Below are 27,789 nucleotides of genomic sequence, written 5' to 3'. Positions count from 1 at the left end.
AGATGACTTCACCAGCAAGTGTGGCAGCATTCCCTTCCTGTCTAAGGAGAACTCATGTTACAGGTAAGCAACTTTGCTATATCTACCCCCTCCCCCCAAATGTAGATAATATAGACTTATTTTTTATTTTATAGACTGATGACAAACTGAGACGCCATCTAGCAGAGGCTATTGCACGTTGTTGTATGTGGGGCACTAACAGAATTGCTTTTGGAGAAGCCAGGGCCGTGGCCCCTCTTGTAGAATATTTGAAATCCAGTGACCCTGATGTGCATCGAGCTACTGCTCAGGCACTGTTTCAGCTTTCAGCAGATGCCAATAACTGCATCACAATGCATGAAAATTCGGTGGTAAAGGTAAGTTTAAGTTGTTTTTTTTTGCTTACTGCAAGTTAATATATATTTCTCTGACAAGCTGCTGCAATGGAACCACACACATAGGTCATATGCAGCTGCTCCACATTTATGTTTTTCTGTCTTTTTCAGAGGACTTATACGTTTATTATTGTATTAAAAAAAACTTGATATACTGTTGATTTGAGCAATATCTTCTCTAAGCAGTTTACATATCCATAATATAATGTATTTATTTATTTTGACCATTAATGTATTTATTTTACTGCTTTCAAAACTTAAGTCGATTTTACAGCCATGCCATGAAGGGTATAGAGAAAGTAGAGCGGGACAGATTCTTCAGACTAGCGGGGGCAACAAAAAGAAGAGAGCATTCACAAAAATTGAAAGGAGATAGATTCAGAACAAATGCTAGGAAGTTCTTCTTCACTCAGAGGGTGGTGGACACCTGGAATGCGCTTCCGGAGGAGGTGGTGGGGCAGAGTACGATTATGGGATTCAAAATGGGATTAGATGATTTCCTGAAGGAAAAGGGGATTGAAGGGAATAGTTAGAGGGTTCTTATACAGGATATTTAACGGATAGGGAATAAAATGTTTTAAGTAAAAGATCACTTACAGGTCATAGACCTCGGGGGGCCACCGCGGGAGCGGACTGCTGGGCATGATGGACCCATGGTCTGACCCGGCAGATGCAATGCTTATGTGCTTATGTGCTAATTCTGCACACTTTATTTGTAGTGTCTTTACACAGACTTTTATGTTTAAGACAACTAAGGACTATACACCCTTTGTGGATTGTTTTTAAGATTGTTATTAAGTTATTTGGATGCTTATTAAACTACAAATTGGTACATCTGATCTTTTGTTGCACAATAAATTTGTTGTTTTGTACAGAATCCCCCAGCATTGGATTGGATGTATTGTTTTTGATTGACCGTTATTGACAATACTATTAAGTGGTATACAATATTATAACAAAGTGCAAAGTCCCCTCCTACCTTTTCCTTCAAACTGATCCCCAGAGCCCTCTCTCACTTCAACTGCCATTCTCTTTCCCTCTAATTCTCAGCAAAACCCAATTCTGTTTGACCTTAAAGTTTTCTTCTGCATGCAATACCCTCACCTTCTGTGTTCTCTCTTCTTAGGCACAGCTCTACCTTTCATTTTCTCATTATCTTTCCCTCCAGACACACTGCCCCACCTCTCATTCTCTCTCCGTCTGGCACATCATCTTATTCTTCTTTCCTCCAGGCACCCCCTCCCCCCCCACAACACACACACACTCTTAATTCTTTCTTCTACCCAACCCAGCTTTCATTATTTATCTCTCCCATTCCCCCTTATGGCATACTCTCAAGCTTGATCTTTCTTCCCCCTGCACACACACCAGTGGCACACTCTCAGCTTATACTACCCCCATCCCTACATCAAGATAAACACTCAGCTTTCTTTCCCCCTTCCTCATCTCCATGTCACATACTCAGTTTTCTCTTCCTCCACCCCCTATGGTGCATACTCTGTCATCTCTGCTCCCCCTCTCATCTCCATGGCATACTCACTTTACTGTGCCCCATCTCATCCCCATGGCATTGAATATCAGTGATTTAATGCCATCAGGGCCGGTTTTAGACATGCTGGGGCCCAGGGCAGAAATTAAGGAGAGGGCCCCTCTCCTAATATTCATACCCACCAAACTCAAGGGTGGGAGATTTCATGGTGACATCAGGAAATAATTCTTCACCAAAAGAGTGGTTGATCGATGGAATGGTCTTCCACGTGAGGTAGTTGAGGCCAGTAACGTACTCGACTTCAGGAGACGATGGGATAAACATGTAGGTTCGCTCCGGGGAAATGCTTAAAAAGAGGGTTCTTGTTGATGAAGGATTCTTGGAGTGGGTTCGCTCCGGGAAATTCTTAGAGGGAGGGTTCTTGTTGAGGGAGGGTACTTCGAGTAGGCAGACTTGTTGGGCCGATGGCCCTTTTCTGCCATTATACACTATGTTTCTATTACTACTATACACGTATAAAACAATTTTAAATGACTTCTTCACACATATGTGACATCAGGGGCCCATCATTTTTTGACACCCCCCCCAACTGTATGAAAAACATGATTTTTAGTAACAATTCATACATCACACAAGAGTGTACCTAGGAAAAGGCAGCATCTTACATACTTCAGTGAGCAGTATAACATCAATACTGTACACCCATTGTAAAACTAAACTAATACAGATCAATCCTGCACAGTCAATCCTAACAGAAAACATTGTCTTTCGAACACAGAAAACACCTTCGCCTAATATGGAATATGTACCGTATTTTCACGCAAATAACACGCACCCGTATAAAACGCGCACACGTGTATAGCGCGCAGAAATCACGATGATAAGCACAAAAACTTTGATATAACGCGCTCACGATTATACCGCGCATGCTGCCCGACTCTCCGTTCACCCCCCTGACTTCCGTGCACTGCCCCGCCTCTCCGTGCGCTGTCCCGACTCTCCGTTCACCCCCCCCTGACTTCCGTGCACTGCCCCGCCTCTCCGTGCGCTGTCCCGACTCTCCGTTCACCCCCCCTGACTTCCGTGCACTGCCCCGCCTCTCCGTGCGCTGTCCCGACTCTCCGTTCACCCCCCCCTGACTTCCGTGCACTGCCCTGACTTTCCGTGCGCTGTCCCGACTCTCCGTTCACCCCCCTGACTTCCGTGCACTGCCCCGCCTCTCCGTGCGCTGTCCCGACTCTCCGTTCACCCACCCCCGACGTCCGATTCATCCCCCCCCCGGCAGGACCATTCGCACCCCCACCCCGAAGGACCGCCGACTCCCCGACAATATCGGGCCAGGAGGGAGCCCACACCCCCCTGGCCACGGCGACCCCCTACCCCCACCCCGCACTACATTACGGGCAGGAGGGATCCCAGGCCCTCCTGCCCTCGACGCAAACCCCCTCCCCCCCAACGACCGCCCCCCCCAAGAACCTCCGATCGCCCCCCCAGCCGACCCGCGACCCCCCTGGCGACCCCCACGACGCCCCCACCCCCCTTCCCCGTACCTTTGGTAGTTGGGCCAGAAGGGAGCCCAAACCCTCCTGGCCACGGTGACCCCCTAACCCCACCCCGCACTACATTACGGGCAGGAGGGATCCCAGGCCCTCCTGCCCTCGACGCAAACCCCCCTCCCCCCCAACGACCGTCCCCCCCCCAAGAACCTCCGACCGCCCCCCCAGCCGACCCGCGACCCCCCTGGCCGACCCCCACGACCCCCCCACCCCCCTTCCCCGTACCTTTGGTAGTTGGCCGGACAGACGGGAGCCAAACCCGCCTGTCCGGCAGGCAGCCAACGAAGGAATGAGGCCGGATTGGCCCATCCGTCCTAAAGCTCCGCCTACTGGTGGGGCCTAAGGCGCGTGGGCCAATCAGAATAGGCCCTGGAGCCTTAGGTCCCACCTGGGGGCGCGGCCTGAGGCACATGGGCCCAACCCGACCATGTGCCTCAGGCCGCGCCCCCAGGTGGGACCTAAGGCTCCAGGGCCTATTCTGATTGGCCCACGCGCCTTAGGCCCCACCAGTAGGCGGAGCTTTAGGACGGATGGGCCAATCCGGCCTCATTCCTTCGTTGGCTGCCTGCCGGACAGGCGGGTTTGGCTCCCGTCTGTCCGGCCAACTTCCAAAGGTACGGGGAAGGGGGGTGGGGGGTCGTGGGGGTCGGCCAGGGGGGTCGCGGGTCGGCTGGGGGGGCGGTCGGAGGTTCTTGGGGGGGGGACAGTCGTTGGGGGGGAGGGGGGTTTGCGTCGAGGGCAGGAGGGCCTGGGATCCCGCCTGCCCGTAATGTAGTGCGGGGTGGGGTTAGGGGGTCGCCGTGGCCAGGAGGGTTTGGGCTCCCTTCTGGCCCGATATTGTCGGGAAGTCGGCGGTCCTTCGGGGTGGGGGTGCGAGTGCGAGTGGTCCTGCCGGGGGGGGGATGTATCGGACGTCGGGGAGTCGGCCGGGCAAGAGGGCTTGGGCTCCCTCTTGCTCCGATCGTGGATGCGGGTGCGGGTGGGAGCGCGTGCGAGTGGTCGTTCGGGGTGGGGGTGCGAGTGGTCCTGCTGGGGGGGTGAATCGGGCGTCGGGCGGGGTGGGAACTATGTTTTAAAACTTTCGTATACCGCGCTCACGCATATAACGCGCGAGGGGTATGCGCGGTAGGTAAAAACGCGTATAACGCGCGCGTTATATGCGTGAAAATACGGTAATCACAAACTAACCCCCCCCTCCCCCCTTTTACAAAACTGTAGTGTGGTTTTTAGCCTCGGTGATAACAGCTCAGATGCTCATAGAATTCTGAGCATCAGAGCTGTTACCACCATGGCCTGTGCTAAAAAATGCTCTACAGTTTTATAAAAGGGGGGATAAAATAGAATACGTAGACAAAGGTTAAATTGAACCACCAAGGTTAAATTGAACCACCATACAATACAACACCACAGAAACAGCAATGCATCTCCCTTAAAGCAAAAAAATAAATAAATAGAATTTTTTTTTCTACCTTTGTCTTCTCTGGTTTCTACTTTCCTCATCTTCTTGTCACTCTCTTCCTTTCATACACTGTCTACCCTCTCTCTGCCCCTTCTATATGGCATCTTCTCTCCTTCTATGTCCCTTCCAGAAACTATATGCCTCCCCCTTCCATCTCTCCCTTCACCCCCATTGGTCTGGCATCCATCTTCTCCCCTTTCCTCCTCCAATGGTCTGGCATCCATCTTATTCCCTTCCCTCCTCCAATGGTCTGGCATCTCTCTCCTCTCCTTCCCTTCCCTCTCCCACACTCCCATGGTCTGGCATTTCACTCTCTCCTCTCCCTTCCCCCCACTTCCATCAGCATCTGCCCCCTTTCTCTCCACCATCCTTCCGTACCACTCTGCCCCTTTCTCTCCACCACCCTTTTATGCTCCTTTCTCTCTCCCTCCAAACCAATGCCATGCAGCAAGGTCTTGCAATGACTGCAGCTGCCAGCTCTGTTCTGGATGAAGTAAGTGGCGTCGGAGGGGGTGGACCGGCAGACGCAGGGAGTTGCGGCAAGGTCCCACGATGACTGCAGCTGCCTGTCCACCTCCTCTGAAGTCACTTCTTCCTGAACAAAACCAGCAGACGCTGTCATCGCGGGACCTTCCTGCACTTCAGCACGGCTGCTGACTCTGCTCCAGAATAAGTACATCGGATGGGGTGGGCCGGCAGCCACTCTGAAGTGCAGGTCCTTCAAGGGGGAGGATTTGCCAGCTCACGGGGGCCCCCTAGAGCCATGGGGCCCGGGGCAGCTTCCCTCTTTGCTCTCCCCTAACGCTGGCCCTGAATGCCACGGCTGGTATTAAAAAAAAAACAACAACCTTCAGCCACAGCTTTTGAATATCAGACCAATAGCTAATATAGTGATATTACCAGTCCAAGTTTTTTCCCTCAAGCTTATTCTGATATCTGTAATCATTTCAAGCTCCCTTTATATCCTGCAGCACCCTACTTTAAGGTTACTAATGTCCTTGATTTTCAGGAATTGTCCCCAGTTTTAAAGTAGAGTCCCTTGCCAAACCACCTGTCCCCATTCCAGTTTGGTGGAAGGAGGGGCAGAAATTAGAGTCTTGCAAGGATTAAATACGCAGGCAGGGGCAGAGATCAGAGTCTAGTGGGGAATAAATGCACAGGCAGACACAGAAGTCAATAATGGGAGGTAGCAAATGAGAAAAAACAGTACTGTCGTCAAGCCTCAAAGCAGCTGTACATGCTAAATGTACCTCTACATCCCTGTTTCTTCTTCTATGCAAACTTCTTATTAGTAACAAGGAGGAGGTCTGAAGGAGGGAGCAAGAATGCAGCAGTATCTTCAGCACATGCATTTTCTGTGACTGAGGCCCGGACCTTTGTAGGATACCAAAAGCCACTGGAAACCCTGCTGCTTGATTAGCAAGGCTACTGTCCCTTCTTTTTCCCAAGTCCCTTGGGTCTGGCATCTCGTTTCTTATTCCCCCCTCACCCCACACAGTAGCTTGATTAGCCAGGCTACCGTCCCTTCCTTTCCACAAATCCCATAGGTCTGGCATCTCCTTTCTTATCTCCTCCCTCCCCACACACAATAGCATAACTACAGGTAAGCACAGGCCTACTTAGCAGCAAGCATCACATTCTCCTCATCTGGTGGTTTGGTATCTGCCCATCTTTGAACCTACCTCTCGCCAAAGCTTTGACTACAAAGATGATCTCATTCCCTTGCACCTATATCTGAAACCATCCCTCAAGCATCATGTTCCACTGGTGCACAATGCCTCACGCTCCGTCAAACGAACAAGGAGCACAATGTGCTCCTTAGTGCGTTCCTTCATGCGTCTCCAGAGTATGTTTTTATATTTTTCTTTCTTCTTCATAGTTAATCTTTTCACCCTGGATAATTCTTCAAGCATTCCTACCCAGTGGAGTACCTAGCATTTGTAACACCCGGGGCTCATCATTTTTTTGACCCCCCCCCCCTCATCTATATGAAAACATGATTTTTAGTAACAATCCACATATCGCACAACAAGAGTATACCTAGGAAAAGGCAGCATCTTAAACACTGCAGTGAGCACTAGAACACCAACACACATATTATAAAAGTAAACAAGCCAGATCCTGCACAGTGAATTGATCCTGTACAGTCAATGCCAACAGAAAACCATGTCCTTTTTACACACAAGAACAGAGATACACCCTCGCCCAATATGAAATAATCACAAACTAAAAATAGAAATATGTAGACAAAAGTTAAACTGAACCGCCAAGAAACCAGACTCTGCAAACAATGCAACACCAAAGAAACAGTGATACATGTCCCCTCATACTGTGCAAAATATAAAGACAGTAGATGTAAATTTGAAAAAACTGATACATAACAATCACCACATTACAAATTAACAAACAGAAATAAAATAAATAATGAGAAATAAGAAAATATCACTGGACAACAAAGTTTTTGCTTCTTCAACACTTTAGGGTATATCTTACAGATTTTTGGCTACTAATCATGAAAATCATATTTAAAATTATGCATGACCTACCATTTTAACAAAAAAAAAAAACACAAATTTTTACAATTTCTCATTATACTTTCAGGCTAATGCAATTAAATTCTTAGCCTAATTCTTAATATAGGCCTATTGCTCATGTTATACCTTGCTGGATATAGTGTGGGCATGTCCAGGTGTGCATTCAGGGCAGGTTGCATAACGTCCATGGAAATGATGCAGTCTGGACATGCTTGTACATGGGCTTGATGGATGCTGCCTGAAAAGGGCATATGAAAACATGGAACTGCTGTTAAAGCATATCCAATACACAAAGTACAACTGGAATATCTGTGGCGATCTTGAAGTACATTACATTACATTACATTACGGATTTCTATTCCGCCTATACCTTGCAGTTCAAGGCGGATTACAAAAGATTTGACTGGACATTTCCAGTGATGATCACATTACAGAGGATTTTACTGGACATTTTCCAGTGAGGATACAATTTTTTTTTTTTTTTTTCTTGGGGATCTTATGGGTTGGATAGAAAACTGACAGTGCCTAGCTGTGTGATATTAGCAAATGGAATACAGTTAGAGTAGGCAAGATTACAATCTTTTTATGGTCTGTTTACTTGAAGGGTGATTAGGTGTGATATTTGGGGGAGGATTATCTGGTGGTAGATGAGTTCAGTCGAGGTAGGTGAATTATCTGGAGGTAGGTGAACTTAGCTGGAGGTAGGTGAAGTGGTTTAAGGTTTTTGGATGAATTTTTTAAAAAGCAGGGTTTTGATTTCTTTACGGAATGTTTTGAAGTCGTCCGATGTTGTCAGCAGGTTGGAGATGGAAGTAGTAGCTCTGCTACTTGGAATGCAGCTTGGATATACCAAGTACTGTTGTTTTATATGTGAATGGGACTGCAGTGCTAACGAGTTGCATTACATTCAAAAGAACTGGCCACTCTGTAAAAATTTGGTTCCAGGACAGAAAAATGTGGTACATGAACCACTCGTTGACCCGACAAAGATATTTTTGCCTCCTCTTCATATAAAACTTGGACTGATGAAAATTTTTGTAAAAGTGATGAACAAGGAAGGCAAAGGTTTTCTTTATCTAAGACAGATGTTTCCAAAAATAACTGACACCAAGATTAAGGAAGGCATTTCTGTCGGTCCACAGATCAGACACGTCATCAATGAGAGATCTGAAGATCTGTTAGTCAGGCCAGAGAAAATCGCCTGGAAAGCATTCAAGGATGTCTTTGAGAATTTTCTTGGCAGTTACAGAGCACCAAACTATATTCAACTGGTTGACAAACTTCTTAGAGCATACAAAACCATGAAGTGCAACATGTCACTAAAAATGCACTTTCTATATTCACACTTGGATTTCTTCCCCACAAATCTTGGTGCAGTCAACGGCAAACATGACGAAGGTTTCACCAATTCATTACCATTATGGGCAACTGGAATCCATCAATGCTGGCTGACTATTGTTGAGCACTGCAACGAGATGCATTGGACACTGAGTACAAATGAAAATCATCAGGAAAAATACTTTTAGCCTGTGCGAACTATCACAGCTTACCAAAAACTTTGTGCGTTAAAACATATTATGGTCAATTAAAGATACCATCATGTTTCTCAAAATTCCTACGTGATACAGTCAGTTGGAAATTATATTTGTGTTTATTTTGAAGAGGTCTATCATAATTACCAGTTTGTTTTAAGGAAGCAAAACTTTGGGAAAAATTTGTTGTCCAGGACTAATCCATTTTTCAATTAGCTTTCTGAGGCCAAATCTTTCTTCAGAACAGTACAGTATACTGCTATTATGGTATCCTGTCCTGACCTGGGGAAAGGGGTTTAGTCCAAAAAAAGATTGCCTTATTTCTATTTCCTGTTTATAAACTTTTATCAATCATACAGTTACAATACTAATTGATTCTACATAAAGCAACAAAAAAAACTTTCTACCGTTTCTGCTTTAATTATCTTCTCTTTGCTCTCTTCTTTCTATACAGCATTTGTCCTCTCTCCCTTCATGCAACATTTGCCCTCTCTCTGCCCCTTCCATCTACTGCCCACACTCTCTCTGCCCCTTCCATCCACCCTCTCTTCCCTTTCCATCCACTGTCCATCCTCTCTCTCTTCTATATGGCATCTTCCCTCTTTCTATATCCCTTCAATAAACTGTATATCTTGTGTCCCTTCTCTCCTTTGTACATGATTCATTTCAGCTTTACCCCCTCTCCATTTTTTTGTCTCCACCCTCTCCCCTATGCTCTGGCATCTCCTTTCCTTCCTTCCTTCCCACTCCACCCCATGGTCTGGCATCTCTATCTCCTTCCCTTCCCTCCCTCCATGCTCTGGCACCTCTTCTTCCTCCTTTCCCTCTGGTCTGGCATTTGTCTCCTTAGTTTCCCTTTCCTATCCCCATGCCCTGGCATCTCTCTCCTTCCAACTCCCCCTCCCCCACCATTATCTGGAATCTCCTCTCCTTCCTTCCTTTCTCTTCCTGCCTCCTTTCTTTCCCCTGGTCTGGCATCTGTCTCCTTCCCTCCCCCCATGCCCTGGCATCTCTCCCTCCTTCTCCATGGTCTGGTATCTCCTTTCCTTTCCCTCTCTCCCATGGACTTGCCATCTCTTGTTCCTCTCCTTTCCCTTGTCTTCCGTCTCCCTCCTTCTCTCTCTTTCTCCCCAATTGGATGCAGCAGCATTTCTCTTCCCCCTTCCCCCCTTTCCCTGTGCTTCAGCAGCAGCAGCAGCATATCTCTACCCCCTCCCTGTCTCTTCTGCGCTATCCACAGATCTCAACAGCAGAAAGGAAGCTGGATCCTGAAGTGGAAGTAGGTGTGGAAACCACCATTCATAGTGAGGCTTAGACCACACTAAGCCCAGAGCAGAGGGCGTTGCCTCCCTAGCCAGTGACTGCTGAGGTGCAGATTTCCTGCAAAGTTGAAGGCATTGCTTTTGTCTAGTGTTGCTGTGTGAGGAATCTCTGTAGTGATGGCATCTGTGTCAGACGAGGTTGTTAGAGGTCCACTGCTGCAATTGAACTTGATGGGCCCAGGCATTGTATATGGGATTGTTAGAATCAGCAGAGGTACCAGTGGTCTGCACACAGCACAGGGTGTTAAAAGGAGCAGATCACATGTGAAGAAGGTATAAAATAGTTATTCAGCTCAAGAGATCTCAAACAATAAAAAGCCTGATGTGGACCACATTTCGCCCAATCATAGAGCTGCATCAGGAGCAATTACAGATACAAACAAATGCAACTGTATCCAATTAAAAAATCAGTATAAATGAGTGAAAGAAACCTAACACAGACGCTAAATTTAAACCTCTCCATCAGAATACTTTAAATAATCACTGTGAGCACTCTCATAGCAGAGAAGGAAAAAACCTCAAATCATGGCGTGCCAGCAACAATGGCTTTATCACACACACATCACAGGTATAAAAACCTTCCATTCTACTTATAAAATATTGTGACACCCTATATGCTTTTGCAAACCTCCCCCTAATCTTTTTTTTTTGTTTTTTAATATATAACAAAGCCCCCCTGTAGTAGCCAGTATTGCATGGTCTGTGACCACTTCATCAGGGAATTTGGGACTGTATAGAATTCAAGCTCTTCCTTCTTCCTTGGGGGTTTTCAAAAGCATATAGGTAGGCATAAGGGTGTCATAATATTTTATAAGGAGCATTGAAGATTTTTTTTTATGCCTGTGATGTGTGTGTGGTAGAGCTGGCACTCCATGAGTACATTACTTTACATTAGTGATTTCTATTCCGCTATTACCTTGCGGTTCAAGGTGGATTACATAAGAATTGTCATGATATTAAGAAGTACAGTGGTGCCTCGCATAACGGCCGCCTCGCACAGCGAACGCTGCGCACAACGAACTTTATGTCTTGATTCGTACAACGGACTTCGTTTCACACAACGAAGTCGCCCGAGCTGCATCCTTCCGGGGTTCCTGCGGGGTTGGATCGCAGCGGGGTTGGTCGAGCCGCGAGGGTAGTCTCCTTCTCCTTACCTGCCCTGTCGCAGCACACAGCCGAACGGAAATCTTCCCGATGTCAGTGCTGACGTCGGAGGGAGGGCTTAAGCAAAGCCCTCCCTTCCTCCGACGTCAGCGCTGACATCAGGAAGACTTCCGGTCGGCTGTGTGCGGCTGCGGCAGGGCAGGTAGGAAGAAGGCAATGGCGAACGAAAGAGGGGGGAGGGGGCGGTCCGCCCCGAAGAATGTGCACAGCTGGTCAGGTCCCCCGATCGACCGACAACAGGCCCGGCCGACAAACCTCCCTGCCCTGTAGCCGCGAATCTAAATTACCTCTTACAGCAGCTTCAATAATCCAGCTGCTGTAAGAAGGTAATTTAGATTCGTGGCTACAGGACAGGGAGATTTGTCCGACCGGGCCTGTTCTGTTGTCGGTCGGGTGCAAAAGCGCCACAAAGGTGGAGGCAGGGAGGGAGGAAAGGTGGAGTGGAGAAGAAAAGACGCTTAAGGGGGGAGAAGGCCGCTGAAAGCACATGTTGGAGCAGGGGATGAGAGGGAGGGAGAGAAGGGGAAATATTGGACAAGGGCAGAAGGGATGCTAAATCATAGGGTGACAGGCAGAGAGAACAACAGGAAAAAGAGTGGAAGCAATCTTGAACCCTGAGGGTGAGGGCAGAGAGAGGTGGTGAGATGATTGATCATGGGGAGAGGGACAAAAGGGAATAGAGATGGGATAGGAAGATAGTGGAAGTAAAAGAACAGGGAGATGTATGTTTTTAGATGTATCTAAATAAAAATAATAACAAAAAATTTATCTTTTTTTATGTCATCTTAGCATATTTTATGCTACAGAACGAATTATTTTTTTAACATGTATTGTTATGGGAAAACGCGTTTCACATAACGAACTTTTCGCATAACAAACTTGCTCCTGGAACCAATTAAGTTCGTTGTGTGAGGCACCACTGTACATAAGGAATAGTTTGAACATTTTCTAATTTGCTAAGGAGTAGGTAGTATTGCAGGTAAAGCTTGGGACAGATCTGGTTGTATTTTTTGAAGAGTAGGATTTTTGTTTCTTTTTTGAAGGTTTTGTAGTCTGTGGTCGAAATCAGCAGACTGGTGAGTTGTTTGTCAAGTTTCGCTGCTCTGGTGGCCAGTAGGTTGTCATACAGTTTTCTTCATTTGACATTTTTGGTTGGCGGGTGTGTGAATAGTGTGTGGGTTTTCCTGTGTCTGAGGTGGATTGAATTAGTCGATTGTTCCAGTAGGTTGGGCTTTCTCCGTTTATAGCTTTAAATAGTAGGCAGTGAAATTTGAAGTGTACTCTGGCTTGTATTGGGAGCTAGTGTGAGTCGTGGTATGCCTCTGTGATGTGGTCGCATTTTTTCAGTGAATAGATAAGTCTTAGGGCTGTGTTTTGTATTGTTTGTAGTTGTTTTATCATGGTTGCTGGGTAGGGGAGAAATAATATGTTGCAGTAGTCTATTAGGCCTAGGATTAGAGATTGTATCAAGAGTTGGAGTTGTTTTCTGTCTAAGAATTTTCGAACTTGTCTTAGGTTTCTCATAATTGCGAATGATGATTTTATTATTTTGTTGATTTGTGGTTGCAAGGTACAGCCTCTGTCTATCAGCACTCCAAGGAGTTTTAGCTTGGGTTGAATGGGATATGAGATCGAGTTTATTACTAGATTTGTTAGGGTTGGGGTTTTGCTGTTTGAAGTTTGTTTTGTCAGGGTTAAGTTTTTAGTTTGTGTTCTTTCATCCATGTTGCTACTGTTTCAAGTGTTCTGTGTATTGTGCCTATCATGGAGGGCGCTGGTTGGTCGAAGGGGAGGAGAATGGTGATATCATCTGCAGGAGGTTAGGCCTTGTTTGTCTAGGCAGGAGCTGAGAGAAGCAATGTATAAGTTGAAGAGTGTGGGAGACAGAGGTGATCCTTGGGGTACTCCGCAGGGTTTGGACCATGGTTCTGATTTTTCTTTGTTTGTTTTAACTCTGTAAGTTCTGGATTGTAGGAATCCTTTAAACCATGATAGTATCTTGCCTGTGATTCCTATTGAGTCTAGTATTTGTAAAAGGATGTCATGATCTACCAGATATAAGGCTGCAGAGAGATCTAGTTGTATGATCAGCATTTTCTTGCCTGTGCTGAGGTGTTGTCTAGCAGTGTCCATGAGTGTTCCTAGTAGGGTCTCAGTGCTGTAGTTGGTTCTGAAGCCAGACTGTGTGGGGTGGAGTAAGTTGTGGTTTCCTAGGTATAAAGTTAGGGCTTTAGCTACGAGGCCTTCCATTAGCTTGACGTAAAGTGGAATTGAAGCTATGGGTCTGTAGTTGGATGGTTGGTCTGTTGCTCCTTTGGGGTCTTTTAGGATCGGAGTTATGATGATTTCGCTGAGGTCTTGTGGGAAAAAGCCATCTGTGAGTAAAGTTTGTATCCATTGTAGTAGCAGGGTGTGAAATATTGTACTGGAGGTTTTCAATAGGTATGGGGGGCAGTGGTTAAGGTCACAGGCTGCGTGGCTGTATTTATTATAAAGTTTGTTGAGGCCTGACCATTGTATAGGTGAGAAATGGGACCAAGTTCTGTCTGCTGCAACTGATTCTTTCTCTGTGGGGAAAGTTGCGATCTCTTCTAGGTGCATAGGTGTTCCATTGAACGTGGCTCTGATAGTTGTGATCTTGTTTTTGAAGAATGTGGCTAAGAGTGTGGCTGAGGGAGGGATGGAGTTGTTATTGGTCAGGTAGAGTGTGGTGTCTGTGAGTTCTTTTAGTAACTGGAATAGCTTTTTTGTGTCTTGGGATTCTTCTCCTATTTACTTTGAGTAGTATGTCTTTCTTTTTTCTTTCAGTTTTTGTTTGTATTTTTGGTTCAGTATTCTCCATGCTGTTTTTGTGGAATCTTGGCTACTTTTTCTCCATTCTCTTTGTAATTGTCTGTATTGCCTTTTGAGTAAGAGTAGTTCGTTGTCGAACCATTTGTCTGATTTTCTATGGATAATCAGTAGGATAGCTTGTGGGTATTTTTGTGGTGTAGTTATCATTGTGGTGCTAAGAGTGGCGGATATTGTAGTTGCGGGGAATGGTGGGGAAGTTCTTTTCCTTCCTTGGCTTGTTGAGAGTTGTTGGTCTCTTCAGGGTCTGAGGAGGGAGTTCTGTGGCGTTGTAGATGGGTAGTGTTGGATTGTAGCTTAGCAAGGACTGGTTAGGCGGACTTGAGAGGGTAATAGTTTGGTCACTTCTTGGTCATTTCGTAAAGGTGCTCGCTAAGGCAAGGGTCTTTGACGTGCACCTTAGATGGCACGCCATTAGGCACTGAGCCTTTTATCTGGCTCAGCGATTAGCAGCGGTGGGGAGGGGTGGAGTACTCTCCCATGCCCTCAACAGCTCCCGGTCCGTTGATGGAAGAGGTAAGGGTGGCAGGGCCAAAAGAAAACTTTCCTTCTCTGCTATTAGATTGTGTTCACAATGGTTAATTAGAGTATTCTGGTGGAGAGGTTTAAATTTAGTGACTGTATCAAATCATAAATAACACATATATAAAATAAATTGTAAAAACAAATGCAAAATAAATATTTTGTACGTCTTCACATTTGATCTGCACCTTTCAACTCCCAACGTATATGGAATCTACAGTTCTGGAGCAGTTTATTATATTATACCAGTTAATGTTTTTAGTTTCTTCTTTTTTATTTTATCATATTTTTTCCTATTGTAAACCACTTAGCTATTGCTTGATAGATGGTATATCAAAATGTTAAAATAAACTTGGAAACTTGGAACACCTCATATTGCAACAACTTTAGCACTTCTGGAAGCAATCAATTCTTTGGAAAAAGTCCTCTCTGTTAGATTTGATAATGTACTGCAAAAGGTTATATGCTGAAGGTATGGGCAGTCTCTCATGATTGACATCTGAAGAAAATATTATTAAAACCAGAACAAATGGATTCAAACCCAGGAAAAAAATCTAGGTGCCATTGTTGAAGATACATTGAAACCCTCAGCTCAATGTGCGACGATGGCTAAGAAAGCAAATAGAATGTTAGGAATTATAAGGAAAAAAATCGAAAACAAAGATGAACATGTTATAATGGTACGGCCGCTTCTAGGATTCTGTATGCAATTCTGGTCTCTGTTTCTCAAAAAAGCAGAATTAGAAAAGGTACAGAAGAAGGGTAATAAAAATGATAAAAGGGAAGATTACAGTGGCTAAGGCTCTTCAGCTTGGAGAAAAGACAGATTGGAGGGGATATGATAGAGGTCTATAAATGTAAATTGCTTGTTTACTCTTTCCAAAAATACTAGGACTAGGAGGCATGCAATAAAGCTACTAAGTAGTAGATTTAAAACAAACTAGAGAAAATATTTCTTCACATAATGTGTAATTAAACTCTGGAATTTGTTGCTAAAGAATGTGGTGAAATCAGTTAGCTTAGCAGGGTTTAAAAAAGGTTTGGATAATTTCCTAAAAGCGAAGTCCATAGGCCATTATTGAGATGGCTTGGGGAAATCCGCAAAACAACAAAATCCAAATAGCACTAAAAGGTTCCACAAAGGAATCAAAGCAGCAAAACAACAAAGAGATTGTAGAACAGAAGATCGGATGTACTAGTTTGTAGTTTAATAAGCGTCCAAATAACTTAAAAACAATCCAAAAAGTGTGTATACAGTCAAACTTGACCCAGAAGATAAAAACACGAGTCGTGTTTTAATAAAAATGCCTTCCTAAGGGGTGTTATAGGGTTCTTAGCTATCTTAAATATAAAAACATAAAAGTCACAAAAAATCCAAGCAGTTGAGAGGCTACAAACAAACAACACAGCCAGCACACAAGCTGTGCTGTTTGTATCCTTTTGTATGCCAATTAGTGCTATTCATGCTGAGCATCACCCAATGAAGAAAATCGCATCAGGGCCTCAGTGGCAGAGACCTCAACTGCTTCACTGGATGCAACTGTTGGCTTGAGACATCAACTGATTTTTGCTGCTGTATTTTTTCTTAAGGGCCCTTTCCCCAATTTCGGTAAAAAGTAGTCTTAGCGCTATCTTATGCACCAAGACCATTTTTACTGCCGGAGTAAAATGAACAATTTTTCCATTTGCTGTATTAATGTCCACATTCATTTCTCAATAGCATGTGACCATTAGTGCATGAACTTCTTCCCTCACCCATTGTATAGGTAATAAGAGCTCACGCACTAACCCCCTCTGGTTTTAGTGCTGGCAGCGGTGGTAACTGCCCTGACGGTTACCGCCGTTGCTGGCGCTAAAACCCACGCTATGCATTAGTAAAAGAGGGGGTAAGTTAGCAAATAGCAATATAGCTGAACTAACCAGTTAACGCAGAACACGCCTAGTCTCCTCTCCCACACTGACCCCCAGCGCCAGAAAATAAATTTTATTTTTTAACACATGACAAAATTATTGTGAGAGACCTCAGCATGCCCTGCAGTAAGTGCTTACTGCAGCTTAATAAAGGGACCCCTTAATTTTTCGATTGCTTGCTTTTTGATTAGTTTAGATATTGTCAGCTGGCTTCCTTTGGTGACCTTTCTTCTGTGTGGACTGCTGTAATTTCAAAGCATTGTTATGTTTTTTTTCTTTTTACTTTTTGTACTGTGATTGATTTTTTTTCTCTTGCATTTGTAATTAGTTTTGCCTAATCAAAGAAATCTTGGGGCTCCTTTTACTAAGCTGCATTAGCGTTTTTAACGCACGCAGCATTTTAGCGCACGCTAAACCTGTGCTACGCGGCTAGAACTAACACCAGCTCAATGCTGGCGTTAGCATCTAGCACACACAGCAATTTAGCGTGCACTATTCCACGTGTTAATGCCCTAACATGGCTTAGTAAAAGGAGCCCTTGGTTGGATTTTTTTTTTTTTTTTGTTTCAAAATATTCAATAAGTACAAAGGTTTACAAAAATGCATAAACAAAATGTTGTAGCAAACATATCCAGATCATTTTAATGGAAAAGATTGCTACTAGCTATGTCTGCCAGCTTCATTAGAAATATATATACCAAAAAGCTGAAGAATCTGGCCTATCCACAGATAGCAACTTCGTCTTTCATCTCTATTTCTCTTTTGTATTTCTCTTTCTTTAGAAAATGTAGAGAATTTTTCCTTCCGACTTGACACGTTTGTTAAACCACTGAAAAATACAAACCTACTTCTTTATCTTTTTTTTTTTTCTTCAAGTTTCTTTTATTAGAATTTTCTTTTTTTTTTTTTTTAATCTTTATTCCTTTTTATTTCTTTCAACAAGTGTACAGTATTATTACAATTAATTTACATAACACACTTGGCATTCTTAAATAATATTATTATACATGTTTTTATTCCACCCCCCCCACCTCTCACCCTTTTCCATATCAATAAAATATTCCTTCCAAATTTATATATAATTATACATCCCTTTTTGATAATACAATTAATCTGACATGAAATCTGTCCCTCCCCTCATCCTTCTTCCTCAAACACTTTAAACATTTTATTATACCCAGTAATGCACAACAATAAATATCCCATCCTATTACATATATCTCCTTATTTTTCATAACAACATATTTCCAATATTTTTCCCTCCCTATCCCTCCCATCCCATCCCATTTCTATATATTATCCCCTAAGGAAAAAGAATAAACTTTACTCGTTATAATATTCAATTAATGGCCTCCACACCTCTTGAAATCTTTTAAAATATCCTCTCTGTATCGCAAGAAATCTTTCCATCTTATACATATGACAAACTGAGTTCCACCAAAAATTACAATTCAATCTAGAACAGTCTTTCCAATTAGTTGTTATCTGTTGAATTCCCACTCCCGTAAGAATCAACAATAATTTATTGTTTGCTGCAGATATTTGGCATTTGGCCCTCATACACATTCTAAAAATCACTGTGTCATAGGATAAAGCCACATGACTCTCCATCAACATATTAACTTGATCCCATATTGATATCCAAAATGCCTGAATACATGGACAATAAAATAAAAGATGGTCTAGAGTTCCAACTTCAATTTTACAATGCCAGCATCTATTAGACTTAGAGCAATCTAATTTTTGTAATCTAGTAGGGGTCCAGAATGCTCTATGCAACAAAAAAAACCATGTTTGCCTAATAGATGCTGACATCGTACCTTTAATTCTCCAAGACCAAATACGTGGCCATTGAGATGCATTAATCTGATGCTTAATCTCAATGCTCCAAATATCTCTTAATCCATTTTTAGGCTTCTTATTCAAATAATTAGATATAATTTTATACCACTTTGCGGCCTGGTGACCCAGAAAATCTGCCTGGAAACATAAGAATTCTAAGCTGTAATGATCATTTAAAGATTTCCATTCAGGGAACCCCACCTGAATAGCCTGCTTCAATTGCAACCACTTATAATTTTGTTTTTTATTCAGACCATATTTATGTTGCAATTGTGAAAATTCAAGCATCTTACCATTATCAATTACTTCCGTTAATGATCTTATACCTGCTTTAATCCAATCTTTCCAGACAACCTTAAACCCGCCTATTTGTATCTTGGAGTTTACCCAAATAGTCTGTTGTTTCGATTTTAAAATAGAATCAGTAGTTAATTTGTCTACAAACCTTAATGTTTTCCAAGTATCCATTAATACTCTATTGTCCTTACGTATTCTAGGCACTTTTATACCAAGCAAAAGATCAAGCCTAAGTGGAAAGATAAGTGATCTCTCCACCCTTAACCACTCTGGTAATTGTTCCAAAAGCTCTGGGAGGACCCAATACATACCTTGGCGCATGATATAGGCCTGATGATACCTATAAAAATTGGGAAAATTTACCCCACCCTCCTCAATTGGTCTTTGCAAAGACACTAAAGCCACTCTTGCAATTTTACCCAGCCAAATAAATTTAACCAGAATACTATTTAATTTTTTATAGAAAGACCCCTGAAAAAACACTGGTATCATTCCCAATTGATAGCAAACCACAGGCAAAATCATCATTTTAACAGTTTGTACTCTTCCCCACCAGGACAAATGTAAAGGATTCCATTGCTCACACAACTATGTAACTTTTTGTAATAAAAATTTTTCATTTATTCTCATTGTCTCTTCAAGTGTTTTATTCAGCCAAATACCTAAGTACTTTATTCCATCCTCTTTCCATATAAAAGGGAAAGAATCAAGTATACCTTTTGTACAATGCACATTTAAAGGTAAAATCTCTGATTTAGTCCAATTTATTTTGTATCCTGAGAATTTTCCAAATGTATCTATGATCTTCAGTAGACATTGGATTGTTTTTTCCGGATTCCTCAAATGAAGCAAGATGTCATCTGCATAAGCAGATACTTTATATTCCACTCCAGCACATGGAATACCCTGTATGTCCTTTGCCTGTCGAATAGCTAATAATAAGGGTTCAAGAACTATATCAAAGAGCAAAGGAGATAATGGACAACCTTGTCTAACTCCCCTCTGCAACTTAAAAGCATCCGAAAAATTATTATTTATATATAAGCGAGCAGTTGGGGAGCAGTACAATGCTTGTATCATTTGTATAAATCCGGATCCAATACCAAACCATTCCATAGCTTGATACATGAAACTCCATTCTACACGATCAAAAGCCTTCTCAGCATCTAGTGAAACCGAAAAAGCCGGATCATTAATTTGTTTTGTTAAATAATACATCTGAAATGCCAGTCTAGTATTATTAGAAGAGTGTCTTTGAGCAACAAATCCAGTTTGATTCATTCCTATTATATGCGGAAGAGCTTTAGCCAATCTTAATGCTAAAATCTTAGCTAATAATTTACCATCTACATTTATTAAAGATATAGGCCTGTAGTTTGAAACCAATGTTGGATCTTTATTTGGCTTTGGCAAAACAATAGTTAAAGATTCTGCCATAGTGCCTGATATACAACCTTTATTCAGTTGATCCTGATATAATTTTAATAAATACGGTAATAGGGAAATTTGAAATTCTTTATAAAACTCTACTGTAAATCCATCTCCACCTGGAGCGGTCCCAACTCTAAGGGATTTCAATGCCATTTGTAACTCTTTTAATGATATAGGTTTATCTAAATTTCTTTTTATATGATCAGGAACCTTAGGACCTTCAACTAAACTCAAAAAATCCATCCCATCTTTCTCTTTATTTAAATAAGACTCCGAAGAATACAATGACTTATAATATTTTAAAAACTGTTTTAATATATTTCCAATTTGAGAATGAGAATTTCCTAACTCATCTTTAATTATGCTTATTTTCTCCTTCCTTTTCTTTGCTTTTAAATAATTTGCCAATAATCTTCCAGCCTTATTTGCACTACCATAATATACCACCTGCTGAGCAAAAATATCTTTCCTTACTAACCCAGAGGAAATTTCATTATATTCACATTTTTTTTTTAACAATATTTGAAATGTCTCCTGTTCCCATTTATTAACCAATTTTAATTCCAAATTCTTAATTTCTTTTTCCAAATTCACATATTGTTTTCTTAACAGTTTCTTTTTATATGCAGAATATGATATAATTTGTCCTCTCATAGTTGCTTTGAAAGCATCCCATAAAATTCCAATCGAAATTTTTATTAGAATTTTCAATAACAAAGCCATACATTCAGACAGAGTAATTCCAAACAGCATTACAAAATAGAAACATCCCAGTCCCAATTCTCCCATATCCCCTTCCCCCTCCAAAAACAAAACAGCGATGTAGAGTAAACCCCAAAAAACATAAGTAGGAGCAGTGAGGGAGGTGGGAGAATTTAAGCTGTATTACCTGATCTCCAAGCCTTATAAATGTCCCAGACTTTGTGGTAAGGGAGTAAGGCCTGGCCTGACAATATAAAGCCATCAATTTACACATCCTTTGCATATATTCCAACTTGTGTAGGAGACCCTGTCTATCAGGTATCCGAGAGGAGCGTCTGATCCTTGCTAGCGCCAATTGAGCAATGGTAAACACAAAAACAGCTAAATGGTGTTCCTGAACAGAATAACCTGGAATAGCAACATTGAAAGGACAACAATCTATCAACATGGGACAGTGCTTACGAGTTATACTAATAACTGGTTCACCATATTCCAGTAACCATTTATAGATAAACAATCCCACTAAATATGTCGAAAATCGCCCTGTTGACCACAACCCCTCCAGCAAAATCCCAGATGGCTACCATAAATCCTCGCCAAATGCTGTGGAGTCATATACCAGCAATAGTACATCTTATATCCATTTTCAATAAAAGATTAGGCCAATGGTAAAGTAAACAAATTCCTATAGACCCAGGCCCAGTTGGAATCCAAGCTTAACCATCCTGATTCCTGGGCCCACTGCATCTTATAGGGATCTGAAGGAGCTTCGCAAAGTAATAAAGCTTGGTACAGATGGGACACCCCTCCCCTGCCCATCCCCTTCCCTAAAGCTTTCTCCAGCCCAGTTTCCCCTAAGACAAGATCCCCAAAAGCATGTTTCTTTAAAAACAGTCACAATTGAGTATATGTAAAAGCCTCTCTGTCTAACAAGCTATAGTCTTCCTGTAGTTGTTAGGAGGGAAGCATGCTCAAGTCATTCCAAACCAGACCAAAGGTGTGCAACACTGCACGAACCCAATGAAAGCAAATAGGCTCCTCTCCCCCAGGGCCAAAGCCAGGCACCACACTAAGAGGCATTTGAGCAAAATAAATACACTCCGGGAACATTTGTCTATGCAATTTATGCCAAGTGATAAGAATCACTTTTAGAAAGGGGTTGCCTTTTGACAACTGCACCCGAAGTTCTGAAACTGGGGTCCAGGGAAGTCTCCACAACCAAATGTCTAGGAGAAAAGCCTGTTCTATATGCATCCAGGGCTAGAAGCCGCTATTTCCTGTAATAATGCAGCTTGATAATAAAGGAAGAAATTAGAGACTCCTATGCCTCCACTCAATTTAATTGGTATAAGAGTGCCCAACCTACCCTGGGGGGCATATGACACCAAATATAAGCAAACACTTTGCGAGTCAGGGTACAAAAGAACATCTTTGGGTTCTCAATCGGTAGGGCCAAAAAGAAATATAACAACTTAGGCAGAAGTTCCCATGAAGGCATTCATCCCAGTGTCAATCCCTCCCATCTATCCAATTCCCGAAAAAGCTGTCGTAGAAGGGCAGAGCAATTAGTCTTATATAAACTGGCAACATCCGATGTTAACTGAACCCCCCCGATATTTAATCAATTTACGCACCCAGCAAACAGGAAATGAGATTGCAATACCTGTACACAAGCAGGATCCAAATTAATATTGAGAATCTCAGATTTATCCATATTATTCTGAAGTCCTGCCATATGCCTCCAAAACCTATGTAAGATTATTCAAAGAAGCTTCCTGGTTACTGAGAAATAAAAGAACATCATCAGCAAAAAGCAAAATGTTAATGTTATCAAAGGTCTGGCACTAGCAAATAAAGCCAGCTTGATCCACATATATCAACTTAGGGAGAACCTCCTGCAATCTTTGTGCCAAAATTTTTGTAAAGATTTTATAGTCTATGTTTAATAACAAAATTTGTCTGTCAGACTCAAAGGCCTCTGGATTTTTGCCCAGTTTAGGTATCAAAGTCACCACAGCAAGCCTCCAGGTCTGAGGCTAAAAATGGATCTTTTCCCAAAGAATTAAAGACCCTAGTCAACAATTGGGTCACCAACCTTTTAAAACTCATATAAAAATTATTGATGTAGCCAACCAAACCTGGAGAAGTACCTAATGGGAGGGCCTCAATTACCTCCTCAACCTCTTTTAATGTTATAGGAAAAGAAAGCTGTACTCCCTCACCTTCTGTAAGTGTCGGCAAGGGGACCTGGGCTAAATAATCTTCAAGCTCCAACATTGAGAGTGAATCTTCTTTCTGATACATACCTGATAATACTTTCGAAACTGTTCCCCAATATCCCCAACTGTCCTGCAGTAATTTTCAAACTAAGTGCATGTTTACTTTAATTTTTAAAATCCACAGAGTAGTACACGTTGCCATCTAACATACCATAAAGCCCATCTAATTTGTACAACCAATACATGCATAAGTTACATCAATTTTCAAAGTAAATAATATCCAGCAAAAATACCACAGAGTTATACTGTTTTTATGCTATTTATTTGGGGGTAATTTTCTAAGACACCTCTGTCCAAATAACAAAAAGACATCTAATTTAAGCCTATTTTATAAAGGCAGCATTGATACCTATGTTGTTTGCATGTGGACATGCCAGCATTTACATGTGTACGTATATCACATACACATATAAAAAACAATTTCAGAAAACTGGTATGTAATAAGGAAGCACATGTGCTGGAGGGAAGAAGTTAGAACATAACAACAGTCTCATATGAACAAAACACTTTTTATTCTTTTTAGTTTGCCTCACACTTTACAGAAAGTTAGCTTGGCTTACTTCAGCCAAGCAATACAGGCATCAGTCCTTTTCCCACAGCTCTGCCCTCAGCTGATGTCTAGGGAAATATTAGGAGTTCTCTTCTCTCTCAGGGACCTCTCTGAACTGATTTCAGGCTCATGCATATATTCTCCCTGCCCGAAGACCACCCCTGTGACTCAACAGGACTACTGAGCCTAGTGCATCCGGGAGTTGTAGTTTTCACACTTCTGGGCCAGCATCCTCTGTTGCCCAGTGATAAAACAATATCCCTAACTCTTTTATATGGTACTAGTTTTATAGCCCGTTACATTAACGGGTGCTAGAATATATATGTGTGTGTGTTTGTGTGTGTGTGGTTTTATTTCTTTTTCTCTCTTTAGCCGGGTGCTAGAATAGATGTGTGTGTTTTTCTTTCTTTCTCTCTCTCCTTGGCCGCTTTCTGTCTCTCTCTTTACTCGGCTGTCCACCATCACCCCTTGCCTGTTCCACCTGTCTAGCAGTAGGCCTTCTCCCTTCCTTTTACCTCCCCCTGTCCAGCAACACTCCTTACCTGCTCCCCAGTCCTTCTTCCCTGCTCCCCCTGTCCAGCAGCACTTATTCCCTGCTCCCCAGTCCCTCTTCCCTGCTCCCCCTGTCCAGCAGCACTCCTTACTTTCTCCCCCTGACCCTCTTCCCTGCTCCCCCTGTCCAGCAGCACTCCTTACTTTCTCCCCTGTCCCTCTTACCTGCTCCCCCTGTCCTTCTTCCCTGCTCCCCCTGTCCAGCAGCAATTCTTCCCTGCTCCCCAGTCCCTCTTCCCTGCTCCCCCTGTCCAGCAGCACTTCTTACCTGCTCCTCTGTTCCTCTTCCCTGCTCCCCCTGTCCAGCAGCACTCCTTACTTTCTCCCCTGACCCTCTTACCTGCTCCCCCTGTCCAGCAGCACTCCTTACTTTCTCCCCCTGTCCTTCTTCCCTGCTTCCCCTGTCCAGCAACAATTCTTCCCTGCTCCCCAGTCCCTCTTCCCTGCTCAGCAGCACTTCTTACCTGCTCCTCTGTTCCTCTTCCCTGCTCCCCCTGTCCAGCAGCACTCCTTACTTTCTCCCCCTGACCCTCTTTCCTGCTCCCCCTGTCCAGCAGCACTCCTTACTTTCTCCCCCTGTCCTTCTTCCCTGCTTCCCCTGTCCAGCAACAATTCTTCCCTGCTCCCCAGTCCCTCTTCCCTGCTCTTCCCTGCTCAGCAGCACTTCTTACCTGCTCCTCTGTTCCTCTTCCCTGCTCCCCCTGTCCAGCAGCACTCCTTACTTTCTCCCCCTGACCCTCTTACCTTCTCCCCCTGTCCAGCATGCGGCTCCTCTTCTTTAAAACAGCCTACCGGCTGTAAGGAACCTCGCAGGCCGCTCTGAGGCATGGTGACTTTTCGTGTGCAGCACTCTCCACACACTGCTTCGGGGCCGTGTACTGCCCTGATTTACTCTGGCACGTCCCTGATGACATCATCAGAGACGCATCAGGGCAGTAGAAGGCCCCGAAGCAGCGTGTGGAGAGTGCTGCACACGCTGCTTGAATCGCTTCCCTTCCCGCCCCTTGAGGTGCGCCGCGGCTCCTCTCGATCCCCGCCAGCGTCGGAAGCCTTCTCCGACGCTGGTGCGGCTCGTGAGAGGAGCCGACAGGAGAGCAGGATGTCCAGCGCTGGGGTCCAGTGTTTCCGCTGTGGAGGCGATCGTTGGCTGGCTGCGGTCCCGCACTTGCGACACGTGTCTGGTGACGTAGTATGTGCGCATGCGCATTAAGCTGGCACAGCGCGACAGAACAGGGATCAGGGAACACGCTTTGCAAGTGCGCATGCGCGGGCTACCATTTTATTATTATAGATTTATACACTGCATAGAGATTCAATCGGATGTGATATGTTCAAGGCTCGGTTAGAACTAAAATCAACACACATTTCCAATTTCTCAAAGAGAAGACACTTATATAAGGAAAAATTTCCATAGTAGCTTTTACACCTGCTCAATGGCATATTTAGGTTTTTAAAAAGTTATCATTTCAGCCTGGACTTGACAGAAAGGATTAACACCGCCCCCCTTTTTTTATACAAAGCTGCACAAGCAGTTGCCATGCAGCAATGACCCCAAAGCCCTTTAAATCCCTATGGGCTTCAGGGCAGTTACTGCAGCAGCTTCATAAAAGAGGCCCTAAGGGAATCATTCTGCTTAATTCCATGTGGTGTATGTCCCGCTCCGAAATGAAGCCATATTAAGATTTTAGACTCATTATTTAACTGGCCACACTTACAGTACACATGAAGGCATGTAAAACAAACAAAAAACCAATAAGACAAATGGTTTGCAATATCCAATGTAGGAAGAAAAAGTAGCAGACTGGTTATAAATGATAAAATTCTTGAATCACTAAATTCATTCCTTGGTGTTAAAAGCACCCTGCGCTAATCAGTTCGTACATCTGCATTACCGGGTGAGTCCTTATTAGCTACAATACTGTAGGCATTGGTAAGTGCCCACCCAGTAATTCTTTTTAATGGTCATGTGCTGCTAATGGCAATGTTAGTTCATGGCCATTAAGAACATCAGACAATGCAATAAAGATGGCCTCAACATGGGAAAAGGCCATAGTGCACAGGAAAAACCCACAGAAGGGCATGCTAAGGCCGGTTTTTACTGCAGTTTAGTAAAAGGATCTCCATATGCCTTTAGAAAAGCCCTGTAAATCTAAGCCACTGTTTCTGTACTACCTTAAACAATACAATTTGTATTGACCAGACCTGTTCCAACTGTCTTAGTATTCCGGATTTAACTTGGTTACTAATATAATTTACCTTATTTTTCATTATTTATTCTCCTGCTACTTTTCCCTTTTGTTTTTTTACTAGCTTCTGATGGATATGGTAGGATCTACGGATGAAATACTTCAGGAAGCTGCAGCTGGTTGCATATCAAATATACGCAGACTTGCCATGGCTAATGAGAAGGCAAGATATGGGTGAAATGTCAAGAATTTGTACAAGCTTTAATGTTCTACTTGCAATTATATATTACTATAGCATACGTTAAACCTAGAGTCACAAAATAATATCTATCTGAATATATATATATAATGTATATTAACATTAAACAAAAATTATTTAAAAAATAAAAAGAACATTATAGGATTTACATTTTGAGTATATCCTATATTTTATATGGCACTTTATGCTTATATGTGAATGCCAGTCAAAATATTTGGAAAAAAATGTAAATGAAAGCAGTGTTGCTGTCAAATTTCCCATCTATGACTTTGTAATCCAATCATAATAAAGATGGTTTTCTTCACTGTGTGTGGCTATATGCGAACTCCATGAATGTTTTGACCAACTCCCTGCCTGCTAAAACTGTCTATTCATATTGTCATTATGATTTTGTCTGTTTGATCACTTGCAAGCCACAGAAAAGAGCTCAGTACAGATGCCTAGATTTTACATCTAGTGTTGTATACAACTAGCACTGTAGCTGAAGGAATTATTCCAAGGTTGTTAAAAAGTATTTAGTCATATAAGATCTGCATTTAATTATACATAAACAGGAAATAAATACAAAAGTCTACTAATAGTACATAAAGATTAAAAAAGAAAATATGCGCACACCTATATGAATATTTTATTCATCTGAACCAGTGTCTCTCAAACTGTGCCATGGCTCAGTGGTGTGCCTTGAAGAAATTCCAGGTGTGCCACGAGAAGATTCCAGAATTTTACTTTGGGCTCCTTTTACTAAGCTGCGTTAGGGCTTTAATGCGCGGAGTAGCGCACGCTACAATGCCCCGTGCGCTAGACGCTAACGCCAGCATTGAGCTGGTGTTAGTTCTAGCCACGTAGCACGGGGTTAGCGCGCACTAATCTGCGTGCGCTAAAAACGCTAGCGCACCTTAGTAAAAGGAGCCCCTTATTTTTATAATTCCTTTCATAAGTATACACTAGAATAGATGACATGTACGTCGCATAAGCATG

The 27,789-nt window shown here is 42.9% G+C and overlaps 1 protein-coding gene across 3 annotated transcripts in view; it reads left to right on the top strand.

Annotated features, from left to right (window-relative positions):
* Positions 1 to 27,120, top strand: part of ARMC4 (armadillo repeat containing 4) — a 378,797-nt gene extending 351,677 nt beyond the window's left edge. For all 3 annotated transcript variants that reach the window (XM_033931435.1, XM_033931436.1, XM_033931437.1), the window contains exons 19-20: positions 135 to 356; positions 26,677 to 27,120. In XM_033931435.1, coding sequence (XP_033787326.1) covers positions 135 to 356; positions 26,677 to 26,790 — 336 coding nt within the window. In that variant the 3' untranslated portion in view covers positions 26,791 to 27,120. The remainder of the gene's footprint in view (positions 1 to 134; positions 357 to 26,676) is intronic.
* Positions 27,121 to 27,789: the final 669 nt, after the last annotated feature.

The sequence above is a fragment of the Geotrypetes seraphini genome, chromosome 2 (assembly GCF_902459505.1).
Source record: "Geotrypetes seraphini chromosome 2, aGeoSer1.1, whole genome shotgun sequence".
Taxonomy (NCBI): domain Eukaryota; kingdom Metazoa; phylum Chordata; class Amphibia; order Gymnophiona; family Dermophiidae; genus Geotrypetes; species Geotrypetes seraphini.
The sequence above is the reverse complement of the archived record's forward strand: the minus strand, read 5'-3'. Positions and strand labels throughout refer to the sequence as shown.